We start from the raw sequence: 23,591 nt of genomic DNA on the forward strand, positions 1-23,591 counted from the left end.
GGCTGGTGAGAGGCAAAGATTTCACTGAATATAATTTGTAAAGCCTTCATTGTTTCGGATGTCTCTGAGCTTATCTCCCAAAGAGCTATCACTTTACTTCAATCACATTCAACTGTGGATTCATATTCTGAGTGACCAGAGGCCCAGTACCAAAACTTGATTTGGAAGATTGGTTGGTTAGAAGGACATAGTGCTTTGTGTGTAATTTGAATTTTGAATGCCTGTAGTGAGGCCAAAGTCTTACTCTTTTTCTCCTCTACTTGGTGGGACTGGGATGCTTCCCACACACCACCTTAGCCTCTGAAGTCTTTGGCACTTGCAGCTAACTTCAGAAGTTATAAAACACTTGGGCCACTAGGTGGTGATCTTTGATTATGTATTACTTGAATTTTGTTTAACCCTTGAGTGGATAAGATTTATTACTATTTTCTTTCTAAGTATATTTTATTGATAATGCTATTACAGTTGTCACCTTTTTTCCTCCCTTTACCCCCTCCATCCTGCACCACTCCTCCCTCCATGATTCACTCCCCCTTAGTTCATGTCCGTGGGTTGTATATATACATTTTTGGCTTCTCCATTTCCTATACTATTCTTAACCTCCCCCTGTCTATTTTGTTCCTACCAATTATGCTCTTATTCCCTGTATCTCACTCCCATTCTCCCCGTGCCCCCTCCCCACGGATAACCCTCAATGTGATCTGCATTTCTGTGATTCTGTTCCTGTTCCAGGTGTTTAGTTTGTTTTTAGGTTCAGTTGTTGGTAGTTGTGAGTTTGTTGTCATTTTACTGTTCATAGTTTTGATCTTCTTTTTCTTAGATAAGTCCCTTTAACATTTCACATAATAAGGGTTTGGTCATGATGAACTCCTTTAACTTTTCCTTATCTGGGAAGCACTTTACCTGCCCTTCCATTCTAAATGATAGCTTTGTTGAATAGAGTAATCTTGGATGTAGGTCCTTGCTTTTCATGACTTTGAATACTTCTTTCCAGCCTCTTCTTGCCTGTAAGGTTTCTTTTAAGAAATCAGCTGATAGTCTTATGGACACTCCTTTGTAGACAACTGTCTGCTTTCCTCTTGCTGCTTTTAACATTCTCTCCTCATCTTTAATCTTGGGTAATGTAATTATGATGTGCCTTGGTGTGTGCTTCCTTGGGTCCAACTTCTTTGGGACTCTCTGAGCTTCCTGGACGTGCATGTCTTGTTCTTTCACCAGATTGGGGAATTTTTCTTTAATTATTTTTTAAAATAAGTTTTCAATTTCTTACTCTTCTACTTCTTCTTCTGGCACCCCTATGATTTGGATGTTGGAACGTTTAAAGTTGTCCTATAGGATCCTAAGCCTCTCCTCTTTTTTTTGAATTCCTGTTTCTTTGTTCTGGTTGGATGTTTATTTTCTTCCTTTTGTTCCAAATCGTTGATTTGAATCCCAGTTTTCTACCCTTCACTTTTGGTTTCCTGTATATTTTTCTTTATTTCACTTGGCATGACCTTCTCTTTTTCCTCCATTTTGTGACCATACCCGATCATTTCTGTGAGCATAGTGGATACCAGTATTTTGAACTCTGCATTGGAGAGGTTGGCTATCTTCTTGTCGCTTAGTTCTTTTTCTGGGGTTTTGATCTGTTCTTTCATTTGGGACATATTTCTTTGTCTCAGTGCACCTGTTACATTGTAAGGGGCGGGGCCTTAGGTATCTGCCAGGGTAGGGCAGCCCACTTCACTGCCTTGTGGTACTGTATGTGGGGGGGAGGGTTCAGAGAGAGAACGATGCTGCTTGCTTGGCTCTTGCCCCACTTTCAGTCACTTCTCTCACTTCCCACAAGTAGATTGTACCCTTTCAGGTGCTAATGCTGGGGTGGGTGGGTTTGTGTATGCTCTAGGACCCTGTGGGGCCCTCTAATGAACTCTCCTGTGAGACTGGGAGGCTCTCCCACTGCTGCAATCCCCACAGGTTTTCACAGCCAGAGGTTTTAGACTTTAGTTTCCTGTGCTGGAACCCTGGGTTGCACAGTCTGTCTCATCCCCCAGTTGTTCCTCCTGATTTTTCTGGTTTATCCGCACATGAATGTGGGATATTCCAGTCTGCCACCTCATGCCTTGCCTGCCCCAGTCCTCCAAGTGCTGCCTTATTGCTCATTCTCGCAGCCCAGTTGCCTGTCTCCTTCTTTCCTACCGGTCTGGACGAATGTTTCTTTAACTCATTGGTTGTCAGAATTCCATACAATTTTATTTTCTGGCAGTTTTAGTTGTTTTTTGTTTTTAAATTTGTTGTTATCCTTCTTTTGGTTGTGTGAGGAAGCAAAGCATACCTATACTTACACCTGCCTTGCTATGCCTACCTGCCTATACCTCCATCTTGGCCAGAAGCCTATTACTATTTTTTAAATCAGGCTTTCAGCAGCTATAGCTTTACCATAACTCTTTGCAAAATGTTTCTTAAAATACTTTATTAAATATTCAGAGAGATATGAATCAAAAAATCTTTTAGCTCACGTGGGATCTTCACTCTCAAGAATAATGTTTTTTAAAAAGAAAAGGGCTTCCATGTAAATGATCTCAGGAGAATGCCAAATAGCTAAGAACTGTTTTCTGAAAAGTGCCCATGAGAAAATGGAAGTTATGTTGAGGAATCTCCCATTTGACTCCAGAACTAGGACACTAGCCAAGATCTTCTAATTTAGGTCTTTGGTCTTTTCACTCCATCAAAGGCTACAACCTCAGAAATAGAAGCAGTTACACCAAGTTTTAAACCTCAGTGGTTTCAGGCTAAGTGGTCCCTATATTTCTGGCCTCCTTCAAATCAGTCGCCTTTCTTTCCCATCATGCCCTCTGAGAAAAGACTTTTAAGCTATTTCTGATTTGTTCTGAACTTGGTCTGTACATAACTGTTCTAATATCTGTTCTAAGAGAAAACTACTGCATTCTTTCCTCTCCAAGCTAAACTCAAATTTTTTGTAGAGTGTCCAGGATTGTTTTTCTCTTTTCTTGACTCTGGCTTAATAAAAAATATATATTTTTAGATCAGGATATACTTCATCTTCTCCTTTCAGTAAAATGTCTATCCTTGAAAATGTCTAGGTTTTTCTTCAGCAAGCCCTGAGTAAGTTCCTTCTGCCCCATTTTGTTGCTTTCCTTTGTGTTAGAGAGTATTCATCGCATAACTTTTTGATTAGAAATCCCATGCCCTAAAACTCACTTTCCTGACAAATGGAAACACACAAAAAATTTTAAAGTAGCAACATGAATATACATACATATATGATACATTTTGAATAATATGTTTTGGGACAGATACCTTATCTTGTCATTTCAAATAAGAAAGGTCACATTCATGGACTGCAGCTGTAGATATTCAAACCCTAAATAAAGCAGCCCCTTCCAATACAAAGTTAAAGAAATATAAGGAATGTAAACCATAGCCCTTGCCTTCATGAAGCAAGCTGAAAAAGCCAAAAGACCAAGTGGAATAATGTCTAAAGAAAAGTGACTGAATTTGGTCAGGAAGAGATAATTAGTGATCTTTGAAAAATAACTTCAGAGAAATACTAAAATATGAAGCTAAACTTTTAAGATGAGGGCTGAGAAGGGATAGTTTAGGAGAATGTAAACAGGAAAAGGAGAACTGGGCCATGGCTTTATGAATGAATGGTAGAGAGAATGATGAATCAAACAGGGTACCTTTTCTTTTTCCAGTCTAAGGGGGCTCAAAGATGTTAAAAATCAGCAAAAGGCAGAGTGAATGATACTGTAAGAAATTTTTGAAAATTGAAGATGTTTGGGGGAGGCTCAGGAAAGATGGGAAGGAAAAGAAACCTAACCTAGGGGGAGAGACTGACTATGAAGAGTTTAAAAATAATTTTTGGATTCATAACTGCTGTCCTAGTAGCCACTACTCACCTAAGATTTGCACCTGAATCAAGCACACCTTGTGTATTGTATGCATAGACAACAGAGCCCAGCTGACTGGATGTTCTTGTGTTCTATTCCTCAGGAGAGAGACAGCTCCCATAGTGGAAGGAGTGTGGTCATTTAGTCACCGGGCACAGCACCACTTCTGTGGCTGCTTCTCAGCTCCTGGATGTCATCAGCATCATCAAGACTTCCAGGTGACTTGGGAAGGACCCTGCAAGTCTGTATCTAACAAGTTTTGTGTTTAGATTCTGAGAATCAAAAAGAAGAATTTTAAAAACAAGAGTTTTAGGAATTAATGAATTAGTTTTAGCCTTGGTTCACATTTTGTGCACAGCCAGATAGTCTCTGACTTGTAATGAACCCAAATTTGATGTGATTCCTCAAGAACTTAGTAGCATGAGTCTTCTACTAGGCTTCACTGCTCAGAACCATGATTATTCTCAAAGCGAGAAGTCAGGAATCTTTAAGAAAAAAATCAAGTATGTTTCAGGAGCAGGAAATCTATGGGGTACTATAGGGTAAGATTCATGGGAACTTACCTTACTTTATAGCATATCCAGAGGGGTCCCTCCATGTTAGGAATCCACGTTGCTGTCCCCATGCCTGGTCCAAAGTGCCCCTGAGGACCCAGTAAGAGATGGCACAAGAAATACTCCAGCAATGTGCTTTCCTACAAGATATTTATTACAAGTGTAGAAAATCACAGGGAGCAGTTTTGCACCAGCTTTACTCTGGTTCCTTGTTTTTCTCTTTTTCAATTTTTTGCTTATATGTAATTTATATTTCTGTATATGGTATGTATCCATTAAAATAACTTTAAATGTTTCTTGGAAACAACAGTATATAAATAAGAAAGAAATAAAATATACTGGCCTGAGGATTCTGCCCCAAATAAATATTTACTTTGGTACATTTGACTGGAGTAAGCCTTCTTCCTGACCAAAGCTCAGAGAAGAGCCAGGCCAACCTGGGTAATTTGGAGCTACTTTTCTCCTGGCTCCACTCAGCTTTTCCAAGCAAAAACTTTCAGGCAAGTTTTGCCGCTCAGAGCCCCTGAAGGATGGGGCTATTCCTTCCCTATAATAAGGTCTACCACTCTCTCCTATTTTACCCAGCTCCCTTGGTAGCTTCATGAATCCATTTGTGCCTCATGTAGAGATCCTCCTTGAGGAGACTGGAAGGAGGTGGCCTATGAAGAGGTGGGTTGTAGTTTGTGTGTGTGTTCCTCAATAGTATCTTTATGTGTATGGCCCCAAGCTCAATTCAGATCCTATTGTGTTGACAAGTCCATTTCCCCCCTAGCCTCATTAGTTATATGTTGGGAAAAATAGGTTAAATGCCTGCTTTGTGCAAATAAATGTTTCCTTGGGACTTTTTATTTCCATAATGTAATTGAGTCTAAATTAGCAGAAAAAATAAAATTTTAATAGATAATAAATAAATAAAGTACTGTAGGTGAGGGCCTTCTGGTCGGGGCAAGATGGCATAGGTCTTTTTCCCTGCTCCTTCTTGCTAAGCACAACTTTATAAACCCTGGAAATAATACAAGAAACAAGCAAAGGAAACTCTGAATTGTGCTAAAAAGAAAGCAAGCTGGTTTGGATAACCAGGACCAGAGGAACTATACAGAGGTAGGTCATCTTGTGTCCCCCAATCAACAGAAGATAGCTGCCCAGATCTGATATTTTCTGACTTCCCACCTAGCAATAGAAGGTATCCCAGTAGCTCATCCTCCCCCCTAGATCAAGTGGGAGCCCCTCTGACAACCTCAGGCAAGGGGGAACCAACTGGGAGCCTTGCCAAAGATAGTGGATGCATTCTTCTTCCCTGAAGGGTCAGAGAATCCTTTTTTCTATGGAGAGAGACTGAGGTAGGTAGGAGGAAGCAAAAAGAGAGACCCAGGGAAGCAGCTGGGGGAGCGTCTTTGTTCCCAAGAGTTGAAGACTTTCTTCCTCTGCTCAGAGTCACTACAGCTGACTGGTAGAACCAGAAAAAAAGGATTGGTCACAGTTAGCAGCCCTGTAGCTCGTAGCCTGGTTCCAGAAGCCACTTTGTCTCCATGGAACTGAAACTCCCCTCCTTGGTTCAGAGAAACCTGTATAGGTGAAGGGTACCAATAGAAGGATTTTTCCATACCCTTCCCTCACCAAGACATATTTAGCAATTTAGCCAGAGGAAATTCCTCCCGCTTACCCAGGCAGCATTAACAGAGACCTGTGCAAGCCCGAGTAGCACTGAATACATCAAAAAGACCAAAATAACACCACAAAGTCTCTGAAAATCAAACTGCCATTGAAATGTACAAAAGTGGGCTAATAATCATGTGCTAAACCTAAGTAAATAACTCCCTATAAAGTAATATATTTAAATAGAACCCAAAGTATCCTAAAGTGATTGGCAAAATGTGCAGGATACAAACTAAGAAAATCACAACTTAAATAAAAAAATGAAATCAACTGATGTGAATCTACTAATGCCACCACTGAGATAAGTCAAATGTTGGAGTTATCGGATAAGGATATTAAAGCAAACATTGTAAAAATTCTATAACCATCAATTACAAATTCTCTTAAATGAAAAAACAGAAAATCTCAGAAAAGAAATTGAAGTTATAGAACTGAAAAATACAATTGAAATAAAAATTTATTGGATGGGCTCAACAGTGGTGTGGAAATGATAGAGGACAGAATTAGTGAACTCAAGGATAGAACAATATATTTCATCCACTCTGAAAACTGGAGAAAACACAGACTGGAAAAAAATGAACAGAGCCTCAGGACCTGTAGGACAATTATAAAACTTCCAACATTCTTATCATTGGAGTCCTAGAGAGTAGAAAAGAAAGAGTGGAGGTGAATGGGCATTTGAAGAAATAATAGCTGAAAACTCCCCAAATTTGATGAATGGCATCAACCTAGAGATCAAAGAAGTGGAATGAAGTCTAAACAGAATAAACTTAAAAGAATTTATGCTGAGACACATCATAAATTTTTGAAAACTAAAGACAAAGCAGCCAGAGAAAAATAATGCATTCCTTGTAGGGAAATACCAATTTGAATGGATTTCTCATGTGAAACCATGAAGAAGGAAAAGGCAAGATATTTTTAAGTGTTAAAAGAACTATTGACCTATAGTTCTATATCTGGCAAAACAATCTTTCATAAATGAGGGCAATAAAAACAGTCAAAGATGAATGAAAACTAAAAGATTTTGTGACTAGCAAAACTTTTCTTGAAACTGGCTAAAGGAAATTCTTCAGAAGGGAAATGGAAAAGAAGAAAACTTTGAGAGTCAGGAAGCAAGAATGAACCAAAGAAAGAGTAGAAATATGAGTTTACACAATAGACATCATATTTGATTATTGAAACAAATTATAATACCATCAAATACTCTAAACAATTATATTTAAAGGTGGGGAATGTATAGGGATCTAAATGGAAGTGAGGTTTCTATACTTTATTTGAAGTGGTATATGTTAATACCAGTACATAGTTATAAGTAGCGCCCAGACCAATCACTATGAAAACTATACAGAGATAAATTTGAAAGTGCTATTAAAAAAATCAATATGGAAGGCATGGAAACATGGATCAGATTGAAAGTGACCAGAGGGGATGGGGAAAGAGGACAATGGTGGAAAGAAGGGGAAGGGACTAGACAAAGAACATGTATGAATGACCCATGGACATCGACGACAGAGTGGGAATTGACTGTGGGAGTCGGGTGGGAGTGGGATGGGTGGAGGGGGGTAAAGGGGTAAAAACTGAGACAACTGTAATAGAATAAACATGATTTAAAAATTTAAAAAAAGTAAAATTTTAAAAAGGCAAAAAAAAATTCCCTACCTAAATTTAAAAAAATCAATGTGGAATCTAAAACATGTTAAAAAAAAATCTACAGAAAGACAAAGAAAGAAAAAACACCAATAAGAACCAGAAGAAATAAATAATGAAATAATATCCTAAAGTGTGAAGATATCACTAATTTACTTAAATGCAAATGACCTAAATATTACCAATTAAAAGACAGAGATTGGCAGAGTGGATTTTAAAAAAATTTCACCACAAATATGCTGCATATAAGAAATTCATTTCAAATTCAAACACAGGTAAGTTGAAAGTAAAAGTGTGGGGAAAGATATACCATGTACACAAATAATTTAATAAAAAGAGCAGAGTGGCAACATTATTATTTCATAAAGTACACTTCAAAGAAAATTATGAGACTAAAAGGGACATTATCTAATGAATGAAAAAGAATCAGTCTGCCAAAAAAAAAAACAAAGTCTACAATACACTAATGTGTACAAATGAAACTACAGAGCCTCAAATACACGAGGCAAAAACTTATAAAGCTGAAATGAGGAGAGGGGTGTTGACATTTCCAACTATGATTATAGTTGGAAATGTCAACACCCCTTCCATCCAGCAACTCATGGAATTACTAGACAAATATCACAAGGATATAGTTGATCTGAATGACAAATTCAATCAACAGGATCTAATTAACATACATGAAACATCATCCAACAATAGAAGAATACCTTTTTTTTCTCAGTTGCCTGGGGAACATTTACCAAGTAGGAAAAGCTAAAACATACCATAAAAAAACGCTTAACAAATGTAAAATAATTTAAATAATACAGAGAGTAAGCTTTGACTATAATGGAATCAACCAGGCAATCTATAACAAAGACAAAGGAAACTCTCAAAACACTTGGAAGCTAGGCAACACACACAAGTAATTATGGATCAAAGAAATCTCAAATGAAATAAAAAAGTACATAGAAACTAAATATAAATAAAAGCACAACATTTCAAATCTTGTAGGATACAGTTAAAGCAGTGCTGAGAGGGAAATTTAGAGCACGAAATGCTTACATTAAAAATGAGAAAAGGTGTCATATCAGTAACAAGTTCTCTTTTTTCCAGCTAATTTATTTGTTTTTAAAATATTCTATTGTTTTCCATTACCATTAGGTCCCTTATACCCTGCCCCGTACAATCACAGCACTGTTGTCCATGTTCATAAATCCTTTCTCCTTTTTGCTCAACCCCTCCACCCCCCAGCCTCCTGCCTTTAGCTGTCATCCTGCTTTCTATCTATGAGTCTGTCTCTGTTTTGCTGTTATTTCAGTTTGTTCATTAGATTCCACATATGAATGAAATCATATGGTATTTGTCTTTCTCTGACTGGCCTATGTCACTTAGCATAATGTTCTCCAGGTCCATTCATACTGTTGCAAAGAGTAAAGTGTTCTTCTTTATGGCTGAGTAGTCCATTGTATAAATCCAATAGTTGCTTTATCCACTCATTTATTGAGGAACACTTGGTCTGCATCCATATGTTCATGATTGTAAATAACACTGCAAAGAACACAGAGGTGCTTATGTTCTTTCGAATTAGTGTTCTGGGTTCCTTCAGATATATTACCAAAAGTAGGATCACTGGTCAAAAGGCAAATACTTTTTTAATTTTTGAGGTATCTCCATAAGCTTTCCACAGTGGCTGCACCAATCTACATTCCCACCAACAGTGCAAAAGGGTTCTCCTTTCTCCACATCCTCACCAGCACTTGTTTGTTGATTTATTGATGATAGCTATTCTGACAGGTATGAGATAATACCTCATTGTGATTTTTATTTTTTTATTTTTGTTCCATTTTATTTATTGTTGTTCAATTACAGTTGTCTCCATTTTCCCGCCACCACTTTTTCCCACCCCACTCACTCCCACCTCCCACCCTTAATCCTGCCCTCCTTTGGCTTTGTCCATGGGTCCTTTAAACATATTCCTTGACAATGCTTCCCCTTCTTCCCCACATTATCTCTCTCCCCCCTCCTCTTTGGTTACTGTCAATTTGATTTTTATTTCAATGTCTCTGGTTATCTTTTGCTTGCTTGTTTTGTAGATTTGATTCCTCTTATAGGTGAGATCATATGGTATTTGTCTTTCACCGCCTGGCTAATTTCACTTAACATAGTGCTCTCAAGTCCATCCATGCTATTGTGAAGGGTAGGAGCTCCTTTTTCCTTTGCGCTGTATAGTATGCCATTGTGTAAATGTATCATAGCTTTTTGATCCACTCATTTACGGATGATACATCATTGTGATTTGAATTTGCCTTTCTCTGATGATTAGGGATGTTGAGCTTCTTTTCATATGTCTATTGGTATATCCTCTTGGCAGAAATGTCGTTCAGATCCTTTGCCCATTTTTCCATTGGGTTCTTTGTGTTTGGTGTTGAGTTTTGTAAGTTCTTTTAAACTTTTGATATTAACCCCTTATCAGATGTATCAGTGAATATGTACTCCCGTTTTCTGGGTTGTCTTTTATTTTGTTGATGTTCTCCTTTGCTGTGCAAAAACTTTTCAGTTTGATGTAGTCCCATTTGTTTATTTTATCTTTTGTTCCCCTTGTCTGGACAGATATATCCAATAAAATATTGCTGCAAAAATTCTAAGATTTTGCTGCCTATTTTTCTTCTATGATTTCTATGGTTTTGAGTCTAACATTTAAGTTTTTAATGCATTTTGAATTTATTCTTCTGTGTGGTGTAAGAAGGTGGTCTAGTTTGATATTTCTCCATGTATCTGTCCAATTTTTCCAACACCATTTATTGAATGAACTATCTTTAGCCCATTGTATATGCTTTCTTCCTTGGTCAAATATTAATTGACTATAAAGGTGTGGGTTTTATGTGTCTGTTTTTATGCCAGTACCAGACTGTTTTGATTACTGTGGACTTGATATCAGGTAACGTGATTCCTCCAGCTTTGTTCTTTTTTCTCAGGATTGCTGTTGCTGTTTGGGGACTTTCGTGGTTCCATATAAATTTTTGATATATTTGTTCTAGTTCTGTGAAATACATCTTTGGAATCTTGACAGGAACTGCATTGAATCTGTAGATTGCTTTGAGTAGTATGGACATTTTAATGGTGATAATTCTTCCTAGCCTTGAACATGGTATGTGCTTCCATTTATTTGAATATTCTTCAATTTCTTTCTTTAGTATTTATTAATTTTCTAAGTACAGGTCTTTTACATCCTTGGTTATTTATTTCTAGGGTTGTTTTTTTTTTTTTCACTTTTCCAGCTCTCTTTTATTTTATTTTTATTTTAAATACATTTGTCTTTGCCTCCCCCCACCACTTTCCCTTGCCCCCTCCCCCCTTCACTCCCTCAGCTCTTCCCCTTTGGTTTTGTCCATGAGTCCTTGCTATATGTTCCTTGACTTTCCCCTTCCCTTCCGTTTCCCTGCCCCACCCCTTCCCTCTTGTCTCTGTTGGTTTCTTTTCCTTTCAGTGTTGCTGGTCATATTTTCCTTGCATCTTTGTATTGTTGGTTAGGTTCCACTTATAGGTGAGATCATATGGTATTTGTCTTTCGCCCCCTGGCTTATTTCGGTTAGCATAATGTTCTCCAGTTCCATCCATGCTGTCGCGAAGTTTAGTAGTTTTTTTTCTTTCTGCTGCGTAGTATTCCATTGTGTATATGTACCATGATTTTTTTTTAATTAATTTATTTACTTTTTAAATACATTTGTCTCTGCCTTCCCCCCACCTCTTTCCCTTGCCCCCTCCCACCTTCCCTCCCTCAGCTCTTCCCCTTTCGTTTTGTCCATGAGTCCTTGCTATATGTTCCTTGACTTTCCCCTTCCCTTCCCTATCCCTGCCCCCCCTTCCCTCTTGTCTCTGTTGATTTCTTTTCCTTTCAGGGTTGCGGGTCATATTTTCCTTGCTTCTTTGCATTGTTGGTTAGGTTCCGCTTATAGGTGAGATCATATGGTATTTGTCTTTCGCCCCCTGGCTTATCTCGCTTAGCATGATGCTCTCCAGTTCCATCCATGCTGTCGCAAAGTTTAGTACTTCTTTTTTTCTTTCTGCTGCGTAGTATTCCATTGTGTATATGTACCATGATTTTTTGATCCAGTCATCTACTGATGGGCATTTAGGTTGCTTCCAACACTTGGCTATTGTAAATTGTGCTGCTATGAACATTGGGGTGCATAGGTTCTTTTGTATTGGCGTTTTGGTGTTCTCAGGGTATAGTCCCCGCAGGGGAATCGCTGGATCAAAAGGCAGTTCCATTTTCAGCTTTCTGAGAAAATTCCACACTGCTTTCCATAGTGGCTGCACCAGTCTGCATTCCCACCAACAGTGGACTAGGGTTCCCTTTTCTCCACAGCCTCGCCAGCACCTGTTGTTTGTGGATCTGTTTATGATGGCCATTCTGACCGGTGTGAGGTGGTACCTCATGGTGGTTTTGATGTGCATTTCTCTGATAGCTAGTGATGCTGAGCATCCTTTCAAATGCCTCTGGGCCCTCTGTATCTCCTCCTTGGAAAAGCGTCTGCTCAGGTCCTTTGCCCATTTTTTGATTGGATCGTTTGTCTCCTTGGAGTGGAGTTGAGTGAGTTCTTTATATATCTTGGAGATCAAACCTCTATCTGATGTATCATTAGCGAATATATTTTCCCATACGGTTGGCGCCCCGTTCATTTTGCTGATGTTTTCTTTTGCCATACAGAAGCTTCTTATTTTTATGAGGTCCCACTTGTTTATTCTTTCCTTTATGTCCCTTGCTTTAGGAGACATATCGGTGAAAAAATTGCTGCGCGGGGTATCTGACAGTTTCCTGCCAATGTTCTCCTCTAGGACTTTGATGGTGTTGAGACTTATATTTAAGCCTTTTATCCATCTTGAGTTTATTTTTGTGTATGGTGTCAGGTGATGATCCAATTTCAATTTTTTGCATGTAGCCATCCAGCTCTCCCAACACCATTTGTTGAAGAGGCTGTTATTGCTCCATTTTATGCTTCTGCCCCCTTTGTCAAATATAAGATGTCCATAGAGACCTGTGCTTATTTCTGGGCTTTCTATTCTGTTCCACTGGCCTATGGGTCTGTTCTTGTGCCAGTACCAGATTGTTTTGAGTATAGTGGCTTTGTAGTAGAGTTTGATGTCCGGTATTGTGATCCCTCCTACTTTGTGTTTCTTTCTCAAAATTGCTGAGGCTATTCGGGGTCGTTTATGGTTCCATATAAATTTTTGAAATGTCTGTTCTATTTCTGTGAAATATGTCATTGGTATCTTAATAGGGATTGCATTGAATCTATAAATTGCTTTGGGTAGTATGTACATTTTGATGATAGTAATTCTTCCAATCCATGAGCACGGTATATGCTTCCATTTATCTGTGTCTTCCTTAATTTCTTTTTTCAATGTTGTATAGTTTTCTGCATACAGGTCTTTTATGTCTTTGGTTAAATTTATGCCTAGGTACTTTATTTTTCTTCTTGCTATATCGAATGGTATTTTTTTCTGATTTCTTATTCTTCTAAATTGCATTGCTGGTGTACAAAAATGCCTTTGATTTCTGAATGTTGACTTTGTACTCTGCTGTTTTGCCAAATTCACTTATTAGGTTGAGGAGTTTTTTGGTAGAGTCTACAGGGTTCTCTATGTACACTATCATGTCATCTGCAAACAATGATAGTTTTACTTCCTCCTTTCCTATTTGGATGCTTTTTATCTCTTTCTCTTGTCTGACCGCTGTGGCAAGGACTTCCAATACAATGTTGAAAAGAAGCAGTGAGAGCGGACATCCTTGTCGTGTTCCCGATCTTAGTGGGAAAGCTTTCAGTTTTTGCCCGTTGAGTATGATATTGACCGTAGGTTTCACATATATGGCCTTTATTATGTTGAGGAATGCCCCATTTATTCCCATTTTGCTGAGTGTTTTGATCATAAATGGGTGCTGTACCTTGTCAAATGCTTTTTCTGCATCTATCAAGATGATCATGTGGTTTTTGTCTTTTCTTTGATTTTTGTGATGTATCACATTTATTGACTTTGTCTATTGGACCATCCCTGCATCCCTGGGATGAATCCCACTTGATTGTGGTGGATAATCTTTTGAATGTATTGCTGGATGCGGTTTGCCAATATTTTGTTGAGGATTTTAGCATCTATGTTCATCAGCGAAATTGGCCTGTAGTTTTCTTTCTTGGTAGGGTCTTTATCTGGTTTTGGGATCAGGGTGATGCTGGCCTTATAGAAAGAGTCTGGGAGTCTTCCCTCCTCTTGGATTTTTTGGAATAGTCTGAGAAGGACAGAGGTTAGCTCTTCCTTAAACGTTTTGTAAAATTCTCCTATGAAACCGTCTGGCCCTGGGCTTTTGTGTGCTGGGAGTTTCTTGACGACTGCTTCAATTTCCCCAGCTGTTATCGGTCTGTTCAAGCTTTCTGTTTCTTCCTCCTTCAGTGTTAGAAGACTATACTTTTCTAAAAATTTGTCCATTTTGTCAAGATTTTCAAATTTCTTGGCATATAATTGTTCATAATAGTTTCTGATGATCATTTGTATATCTGTGGTATCAGTTGTTATTTCTCCTCTTTCATTTCTGATATTATTAATTTGGGTCCTCTCCCTTTTTTTTCTTGATGAGTCTGCTTAAAGACTTGTCAATTTATTTATCTTTTCAAAGAACCAGCTTCTGGATCGGTTGATCCTCTGAATTGTTCTTTTTGTCTCTATGTCATTCAGTTCTGCTCTAATCTTGACTATTTCCTTCCTTCTACTTGCTGTGGGATTTATTTGTTGTTGTTTCTCCAGTTCTTGAAGTTGTAGTGTTAGGTCTTTTATTTGAAATGTTTCTATCTTTTTTAGGTAAGCCTGTATTGCTATGAACTTCCCTCTCAGGACCCCCTTTGCTGTGTCCCATAGGTTTTGGACTGTTGTCTGTTCATTTTCATTTGTTTCCAGAAATTTTTTGATTTCTTCTCTTATCTCATTATTGACCCATTCATTGTTTAATAGTGTACTGTTGAGTCTCCATGAGTTTGCAAGTTTTTGAAGTTTCTCTTTGAGGTTGATTTCCAGCTTCAAGCCCTTGTGGTCCGAGAAAAAGTTTGGTGTTATTTCAATTTTCCTGAATTTACTGAGGTTTGCTTTGGGTCCTTTCATGTGGTCTATCTTTGAAAAACTGCCATAAGCCTTTGAAAAGAATGTGTATTTTTCTTCTTTGGGATGTAAGGTTCTATATATGTCAGTGAAGTCTCTTTGATTCAGTGTGTCATTCGGCGCCACAATATGTTTATTAATGTTTTGTTTGGAAGATCTGTCCATTTCTGACAGCGGGGTGTTGAAATCCCCTACTATCAGTATGTTGCTGTCTATATCTTTTTTGAAGTCATCCAACAATTTCCTTATAAATTTGGGGGCTCCAATATTGGGAGCATATAAATTTACAATGTTGATGTCTTCTTGATAGATTCTTCCTTTAAGTATTATAAAGTGCCCCTCTGGGTCTCTCTTTATGGCGTTTGTTTTGAAATCTACTTTGTCTGATACAAGTATGGCAACCCCGGCATTTTCTCATGCCCATTTGCTTGGAATATTTTTTTCCATCCCTTTACTTTCAATCTGTGTAGGTCTCTTGCTCTGACGTGAGTCTCTTGTAGGCAGCATATGTGTGGGTCATGTTTTCTTATCCATTCAGCTACCCTGTGTCTTTTGATTGGGGCATTTAGTCCATTCACATTGAGAGATATTACTGATAGAAACTTACTCATCTTTTCTCTTTGTACCTGCGTTCCTCTCTGTCTCATTCTTTTCCTTCATCTGCTTAAACCAGTCCTCTTAGCATATCTTGGAGTGCTGGTTTGTTAGAGATGTATTCTTTTAGTCTTCTCTTGTCTGGGAAACTCCGTATTTCCCCTTGTATTTTAATGGAGAGCCTAGCTGGGTAGAGCAGCCTTGGCTGTAGGCCCTTGCTTTTCATGGCTTGGAATATTTGTTGCCATTCCCTTCTGGCTTGTAGTGTTTCTGTTGAGAAGTCAGCTCCTAGGCGTATCGGGGCCCCCCTTGTATGTTACTTTCTCCTTCTCCCTTGCTGCCTTGAGGATTCTCTCTTTGTCTTTGACATTTGCCGTTTTAATGATGATGTGTCTTGGAGTGGACCTCTTTGAGTCCCTCTTGAGTGGGGTCCTCTGTGCCTCCTGGATCCATGAGAACCTTTCTCTCCTCAAATTAGGGAAATTTTCCATCATTACTTTTTCGAGGAGGTTCTCTGTCCCTTGCTCCTCTTCTTCTCCTTCTGGGATCCCTATTATACGGATATTATTGCATTTCAGGTTGTCCTGCATTTCCCTAAATGCCTCTTCATTCTTTTTGAGCCGTTTTTCCATTTCTTGTTCTTTCTGGGAGCTTCTTTCTACCTTGTCCTCCATCTCACTGATTCGATCCTCGGCTTCATCCAGCCTGCTTTGGATTCCTTCTACTGTGTTCTTCAATTCAGAAATGGTATTCTTCATATCCTCTTGCGTCTTCTTGATAGTTTCTATGTCCTTTTCCAGGCTGATATAGTTTGCTGTAAGATCCTGATAGTTTCTCTGCAGTTTCTCATAGTTATCTTTGAGCTGGCTGAGCTCATTGAGCTTCCTTAGAACCATTGTTTTGAATTCCATATCTGATAGTTCCCTTGCCTCTATTTCATTTAGCTCTCTCTGTGGGGAGTCCCCTTTTCCACTCATTTGAGGGGAACTTCTTTTTCTTCCCATTTTTGTGAGAGTCTGTTAAGTATTTTTGTCCTTTACTTTTCTTTCTGGGCTTGCCTCTGATGATGTCAGTTGTTGACCCTATAGGGCCTTGGGTTGTTTGTTTGAGCCTTTCAGGAGTCTAATGCCTGTGTCTGACTCCTGCTTGGAGCAGCTCTGTGACCCCTTCGGTCAGGGCTGGGCTATTTTTTGGTATCTCTCTGCGCTCTCACGCGGGCTCCTTGAGCGCGTTCCCAGCGCGGCAGGGTCCCCCACCTGCCTGGCCTCGCATGTGTTTGCCCCAGACCAGGGGGCTTATTCGTGACCTCCCGGACTCATCTGGCCTCCCTGGCACGCGAGCTTCGCGGCACTGGTCAGTTTAGGGTCTTCTATTGTGTGTTTTCCCCGCTTTTGGCTCTTTGGGTGCGTTGCTTGCCCTCGCCAAATGGGGACTACAGAAATGGGAGGAAGTCAGCTCCAAGACTCCCCAGTTAATCCTGTCTCTGGTCTCTCCTCCAGGGACTCTGGGCAGTTCTACTTAATTTGTGGGCCGCTCTGCAATCGCGGCGGATAGGTCAATTTACGCCTGCCCTTGCCCCTCTGTTCAATCCCTCGTAGGCCGTATGGGTGCCAGTCTGTGTGAGGCCTTGCCGGCAGGTGCAAGCGTTTGCCAACCCGCGTGGGTCACACACACGCTCGCCAACCCTCGCCAGTCACTCGGCGCAAGTGTGCGCGCCTGCACTGGGTGTTTTGGGGGTGTCTATGTTTGCTTTTTGGCTTTTGAGTCTTTGGGGGTGTGGCCTCTTCCCGCGCAATGGAGACTACAGCAAGGAGAAGGAGTCGGGACTCCCCGGTTCCTCCTCCCGTTCTTTCCCAATGCCTCCATTTCTAGTCTCCCCTCAGGGGCCTCTGGGCAGTTCTGTGACCCCTTTGGCCAAGGATCCAACCCCTGTGCGGACTGCGTTTCAATCGCAGGCAGTCTGGTTCATGCACGCCCTGCTTCTTCCTCTTTGGGGTCGCGCCTTTCCAGCCCACAATGGAGACTACCGAACGGGGAGGGAGTCGGGACTCCCCGGTTCCTCCTCCCGTTCTTTCCCCAACGCCTCTGTCTCCAGTCTCTCCTCAAGGCTCTCCCAGCCAGTCTGCACTCAGCCCCGTAGCTCACACGCTACAAGCTGTGTGCGGAGCGCACAAAAGGCAGGTTAATTGATTCCCTTATGCCTGAGCGAGATGGTACCTGCAGAGTGGGGAGTGTGTTATCACCCGGACTCCACCGGCCGCCATGTCAGTTCTCTTCACAAAGTTTTCCTCACCAGTCTTTTCCCAGGCACCAGCCCACCCTGCTGGCGCCTCTACCCAGCGATCAAGGAGGGTGGCCGCCGCTGTAACTTTTGCGTTTGCCCTTTAAATGTCTTTTTGCATCCCCAGCCACCTGTCTCTGGCAGAGAGCGCCCCTAAGCTTTTTGGGGTTGCGTTTTGTCTGTATTTTCTCGGCTTTAGCTGCTGTAGTTTAGGGGTTCCTGTTTATGATTCAGACCCCGTTCTTCTCGAGGGGGGTGGCGCTAACTAGCCGTTTCAATGTCCCTCTGGTGCCAGTGCCCGTGCGCACCCAGCCCACCCTCTCGAGCCTCCACCGCAATTCTCACCCGTTGGGATGTGTGAGAGTAGAATCCACTGTCCGCGGCACCAAGGCTCCTCTCCCACTATCGCTCCACTGCTTTCCAGGTGATTACTCCATTATTTAGTTGCAATTCCAGTTTGGTTTTGGGAGGAGGTCAGCGTGACTCCCTTTCACTCCTCCGCCATCTTTCCACCTAATTCTCATAGTTATCTTTGAGCTGGCTGAGCTCATTGAGCTTCCTTAGAACCATTGTTTTGAATTCAGTATCTGATAGTTCCCTTGCCTCTATTTCATTTAGCTCTCTCTGTGGGGAGTCCCCTTTTCCACTCATTTGGGGTGAACTTCTTTTTCTTCCCATTTTTGTTAGAGTCTGTTAAGTATTTTTGTCCTTTACTTTTCTTTCTGGGCTTGCCTCTGATGATGTCAGTTGTTGACCCTATAGGACCTTGGGTTGTTTGTTTGAGCCTTCCAGGAGTCTAATGTCTGTGTCTGACTCCTGCTTGGGGCAGCTCTGTGACCCCTTCAGTCAGGGCTCAGCTATTTTTTGGGATCTCTCTGCACTCTCACGCAGGCTCTTTGAGCGTGCTCCCAGCGCGGCAGGATCCCCCGCCTGACTTGGCTCGCATGTGCTTGCCCCAGACCAGGGGGCTTATTCCTGACCTCGCGTACCCATCTGGCCCCCCTGGCCTGCGAGTTCCACGGCACTCATCAGTTTAGGGTCTTCTATTGTGTGTTTTCCCCACTTTTGGCTCTTTGGGTGCGTTGCTTGCCCTCGCCAAATGGGGACTACAGAAATGGGAGGAAGTCAGCTCCAAGACTCCCCAGTTAATCCTGTCTCTGGTCTCTCCTCCAGGGACTCTGGGCAGCTCTACTAATTTTGTGAGCCGCTCCGCAATCACGGGCGGGCGGGTCAATTTACGCCTGCCCTTGCCGCTCTGTGCACTCCCTCGCAGGCCGTATCAGTGCCAATCTGTGGGAGGCCTTGCCGGCCAGTGGAAGCGTTCGCCAGCCCGCGCGGGTCACACACACACTCGCCAACCCTCGCCGGTCACTTGGCGCAAGTGTGCGCGCCTGCACTGGGTGTTTTGGGGGTGTCTATGTGTGCTTTTCGGCTTTTGGCTCTTTGGGGGTGTGGCCTCTTCCTGCGCAATGGAGATACGGCAAAGAGAAGGAGTCAGGACTCCCCCGTTCCTCCTCCCGTTCTTTCCCCAACACCTCCATTTCTAGTCTCTCCTCAGGGGCGTCTGGGAAGTTACCTGACCCCTTCGGCCAAGGATCCACCCCCTGTGCGGACTGCGTTTCAATCGCAGGCAGTCTGGTTCATGCGCGCCCCGCTTCTGCCTCTTTGGGGTCGCGCCTTTCCAGCCCACAATGGAGACTACAGAACGGGGAGGGAGTCGGGACTCCCCGGTTCCTCCTCCCATTCTTTCCCCAATGCCTCTGTCTCCAGTCTCTCCTCAAGGCTTTCCCAGCCAGTCTGCACTCAGCCCTGCAGCTCGCACGCGTACAAGCTGTGTGCGGAGCGCACAAAAGGCAGGTTAATTGATTCCCTTATGCCTGAGCGAGATGGTACCTGCAGAGTGGGAGGCGTACCATCACCGGGGCTCCACTGGCCGCCGTGTCAGTTCTCTTCACAAAGTTTTCCTCACCAGTCTTTTCCCAGGCACCAGCCCACCCTGCTGCCGCCTCTACCCAGCGATCAAGGAGGGTGGCCACCGCTGTAACTTTTGCGTTTGCCCTTTAAATGTCTCTTTACATCCCCAGCCACCTGTCTCTGGTAGAGAGCTCCCCTAAGCTTTTTGGGGTTGTGTTTTGTCTGTATTTTCTTGGCTTTAGCTGCTGTAGTTTAGGGGTTCCTGTTTATGATTCAGACCCCGTTCTTCTTGGGGGAAGCTAACTGGCCATTTCAATGTCCCTCTGGTACCAGTGCCCGTGGGCACCCAGCTGACCCTCTTCGAGCCTCCACCACACTTCTCACCCTTTGGGATCTGTGAGAGTCGAATCCACTGTCCGCGGCGCCAAGGCTCCTCTCCCACTATCGCTCCACTGCTTTCCAGGTGATTACTCCATTATTTAGTTACAATTTTAGTTTGGTTTTGGGAGGAGGTCAGCGTGACTCCCATTCACTCCTCCGCCATCTTCTCTCTCCTGTTTTGTTTTGTTTTTGTTTTTGTTTTTTTGAAGCAATTGTGAATGGGATTGTCTTAATTTCCCTTTCTGTTAGTTCATTATTGGCATATAAAAATCCAACTGATTTCTGTATATTACTTTTGCATCCTGCTACTTTCCTGAATTCATTTATCACTTGTAGTAGTTTCTTGGTGGAATCTTTGGGGTTCTCCATGTCCAGTATTATGCCATCTGCAAATAAAGACAGTTTACTTCCTTATTTCCAATTTGGGTGCCTTTGATTTCTTCTTCTTGTCTGATTGCTATGGCGAGGACTTCTAGTACTATGTTGAATAAGAGAGGTGGAAGCAGGAATCCTTGTCTTGTCCCTAATCTTAAGGAGAATGCTTGTAGTTTTTGCCTGTTTTGTATGAACTGGCAGTGGGTTTGTCATATGTGGCCTTTATTATGTGTAGGTATGTTCCCTCTAATCCCACTTTGCTGAGAGTTTTTATCACAAATCGGTGCTGGATTGTATCAAATGCTTTTCCTGCACCTATTGAGATGATGATGTGGTTTTTGTCCTTCATTTTGTTCTTGTGGTAAATCACATTTATTGACTTTCAAATGCTGTAGCAACCATGCATTCCCAGAATAAATCCCACTTGAGCATGGTGTATATCTTTTTGATGCATTTCTATATTCAGTTTGCTAATATTTTTGTTGAGGATTTTAGCATCTGTGTTCATAAAGGGTATGGGAATACAATATACTTTTTTTTGTAGTGTCGTCATCTGGTTTTGGAATTAGGATAATGCTGGCTTCATAAAATGAGTTTGGGAGATTTCCCTTGTCTTGAATTTTTTGAAATACTTTGAAAAGGAGATGTGTTAGTTCTTCTTAAAATGTTTGGTATAATTCACCTGTGAAGCCATCCAGTCCAGGGCTTTTGTTTGTTGGGAGTTTTTTGATTACTGCTTCAATTTCACTCGGTGGAATCTGTTTATTCAGATTATCTGATTCTTCCCAATTTAGTTTTTGAAGATTGTATATTTTTAGGATTTATCCATTTTGTCCAGGTTATCCAGTTTATTGGCATATAGTTGTTCATAACATTTTCTTATAATCCTTTGTATTTCTTTGGAATTGTTATTCTCTTTCATTTCTGATTTTATTTATTTGGGTCCTTTCTCTTTTTTTCTTAGTCAGTCTGGTTAAAGGTTTGTCAATCTTGTTTATCTTTTCAAAGAACCAGCTCTTGGATTCATTGATCTTTTGTATCATTTTTTAAAACTCTTATTTATTTTTTTCTCTGATCTTTATTTCCTTCCTTCCACTCACTTTGGGCTCTGTTCATTGTTCTTTTTCAAGTTCCTTTAAGTGTAGAGTCAGATTGTTTGCTAGGCCTTATTCTTATTTTATGAGATAGGCCTTTAATGCTGTGAATTCCCCTCTTAGGATTACTATTTATGTGTCCCACACATTTTGGATTGCTGTGTTCTTATTTTCATTTGTATCTAGGTATCTTTTGATTTTTTCCTTGATCTCATTGTTTACCTATTCATTGTTTAATAACATGTTAGTTAGCTTCCATGTCTTTGTGTATATATCGGTGTTCTTCTTGTGATTGATTTCTAGTTTCATAGTCAGAAAAGACATTTGATATGTATTCAATCTTCTTAAATTTTCGAGACTTGTTTTCTATCCTAACATGTAGTCTATCCTAAAAATTGTTCCATGTGCACTTGAAAAATGTGTATATTCTGCAGCTTTGGGGTGAGAAGCTCTGAAGATATCAATTAAATCCATTTGATCTAGTATGTTGTTTAAGGACACTGTCTCCTTGTTAAAATTCTGTCTGAAAGATTTATCCATTGAAGTAAAAAGGGTGTTAATATGCCTGAGTATGACTGTATTTCTGTTCATCTTTCCCTTTATCTCCCTCAAGGTGTGCTTTACATATTTAGGTGCTCCTGCGCTGGGTGCATAAACATTTACTAGGGTTATGTCCTTTTATTGAATTGTTTCCTTTATCATTATGTAGTGTCCTTATTTGACTCTTACTGTAGCTTTGGTTTTGAGGTCTATTTTTCTGTTATAAATATTGCTATTCCAGCTTTTTTCCTTTTCCATTTGCATGAAATATCTTTTTCCATCCCTTTATTATTAGTCTGTGTGCATCTTTCAATCTAAGGTCAGTCTCTTGGAGTCAGCCTATATATGGGTCTTGTTTTCTTATCCATTCATCTACCCAATGTCTTTTGGTTGGAGCATTTAAGCCATTTACATTTAAGGTGATTATTGAAAGATACATATTTAGTGCCATTTTATTGGTAGACTATTTTCCTATGTTTTTTTCTTTCTTTCTCTCTTTCTTCTTAAGGCAAGCCTTTTAACATTTGTTGCAGTACTCATTTGGTGATAACAAACTCCTTTAGCTTATTCTTGTCTAGGAAGCTTCTTATTTCTCCTTTGATTTCATTTCTTTTTCCCCATTTTATTTTTTAATTGCTTTTATTTTTTTCAAAGTATATTTTATTGATTATGCTGTTAAAAGTTGTCCCAATTTTTTTCCCTTTGCCCCCCTCTACTCAATACCACCTTCCTTCCAGCAATCTCCCCCTTCTTTGTTCATATGTGTGGGCCATGCGTGTAAATTCTTTGGTTTATCCATTTCCCATATTATTCTTAACATCTCCCTGTCTATTTTGTTCCTACCAATTATGCTTCTTGATCCTTACACCATTTCCCTTTCTTACCTTGTTCACTCTCCTGCCTGATAACCCTCGGAGTGATCCCCATACCTATGATACAGTTCCTGTTCTAGTTATTTGCTTAGTTTGATTATGTTTTTGTTTTATAAATTCAGTTGTTGATAGCTGTGAGTTTGTCATTTTAATGTTCATAGTTTTGATCTTCTTCTTTTTCTTTAATAAGTCCCTTAAACATTTCATGTAATAATGGCTTGGTGATGATGAATTCCTTTAGCTTTACCTGGTCTGGGTTACACTTTGTCCTTTCATTCTAACTGATAGCTTTGCTGGATAGAGTAACCTTGGTTGTACGTCCTTGCTCTTCATGATTTTGAATATTTCTTTCCAGCCCCTTCTTGCCTGCGAAGTTTCTCTTGAGAAATCAGCTGATAGTCTTAGGGGAACTCCTTTGTAGGTAACTCTCTGCTTTTCTCTTGCTGCTTGTAAGATTCTCTTTTTATCTTAACCTTTTAATTTTAATTTTAATTATGATGTATCTTGGTGTGGTTCTGTTTGGGTCCAACTTGATTGAGACTCTCTGTGTTTCCTGGACTTGCATGTCTATTTCCTTCATCAAATTAGGAAGTTTTCTTTCATTATTTTTTCAAATAGATTTCCAATTTCTTGCTCTTTCTCTTCTTCTTCTGGCACCC

The 23,591-nt window shown here is 40.6% G+C and overlaps 1 protein-coding gene across 1 annotated transcript in view; it reads left to right on the forward strand.

Annotated features, from left to right (window-relative positions):
* ILDR1 (immunoglobulin like domain containing receptor 1) overlaps nucleotides 1-4,038 on the forward strand; it is a 34,863-nt gene extending 30,825 nt beyond the window's left edge. The window contains exon 8 of the mRNA XM_054574974.1: nucleotides 3,997-4,038. Coding sequence (XP_054430949.1) covers nucleotides 3,997-4,038 — 42 coding nt within the window. The remainder of the gene's footprint in view (nucleotides 1-3,996) is intronic.
* Nucleotides 4,039-23,591: the final 19,553 nt, after the last annotated feature.

The sequence above is a fragment of the Pteronotus mesoamericanus genome, unplaced genomic scaffold (genome assembly GCF_021234165.1).
Source record: "Pteronotus mesoamericanus isolate MK-2021 breed Mesoamerican mustached bat unplaced genomic scaffold, CSHL_Meso_final contig_27, whole genome shotgun sequence".
Lineage (NCBI taxonomy): Eukaryota > Metazoa > Chordata > Mammalia > Chiroptera > Mormoopidae > Pteronotus > Pteronotus mesoamericanus.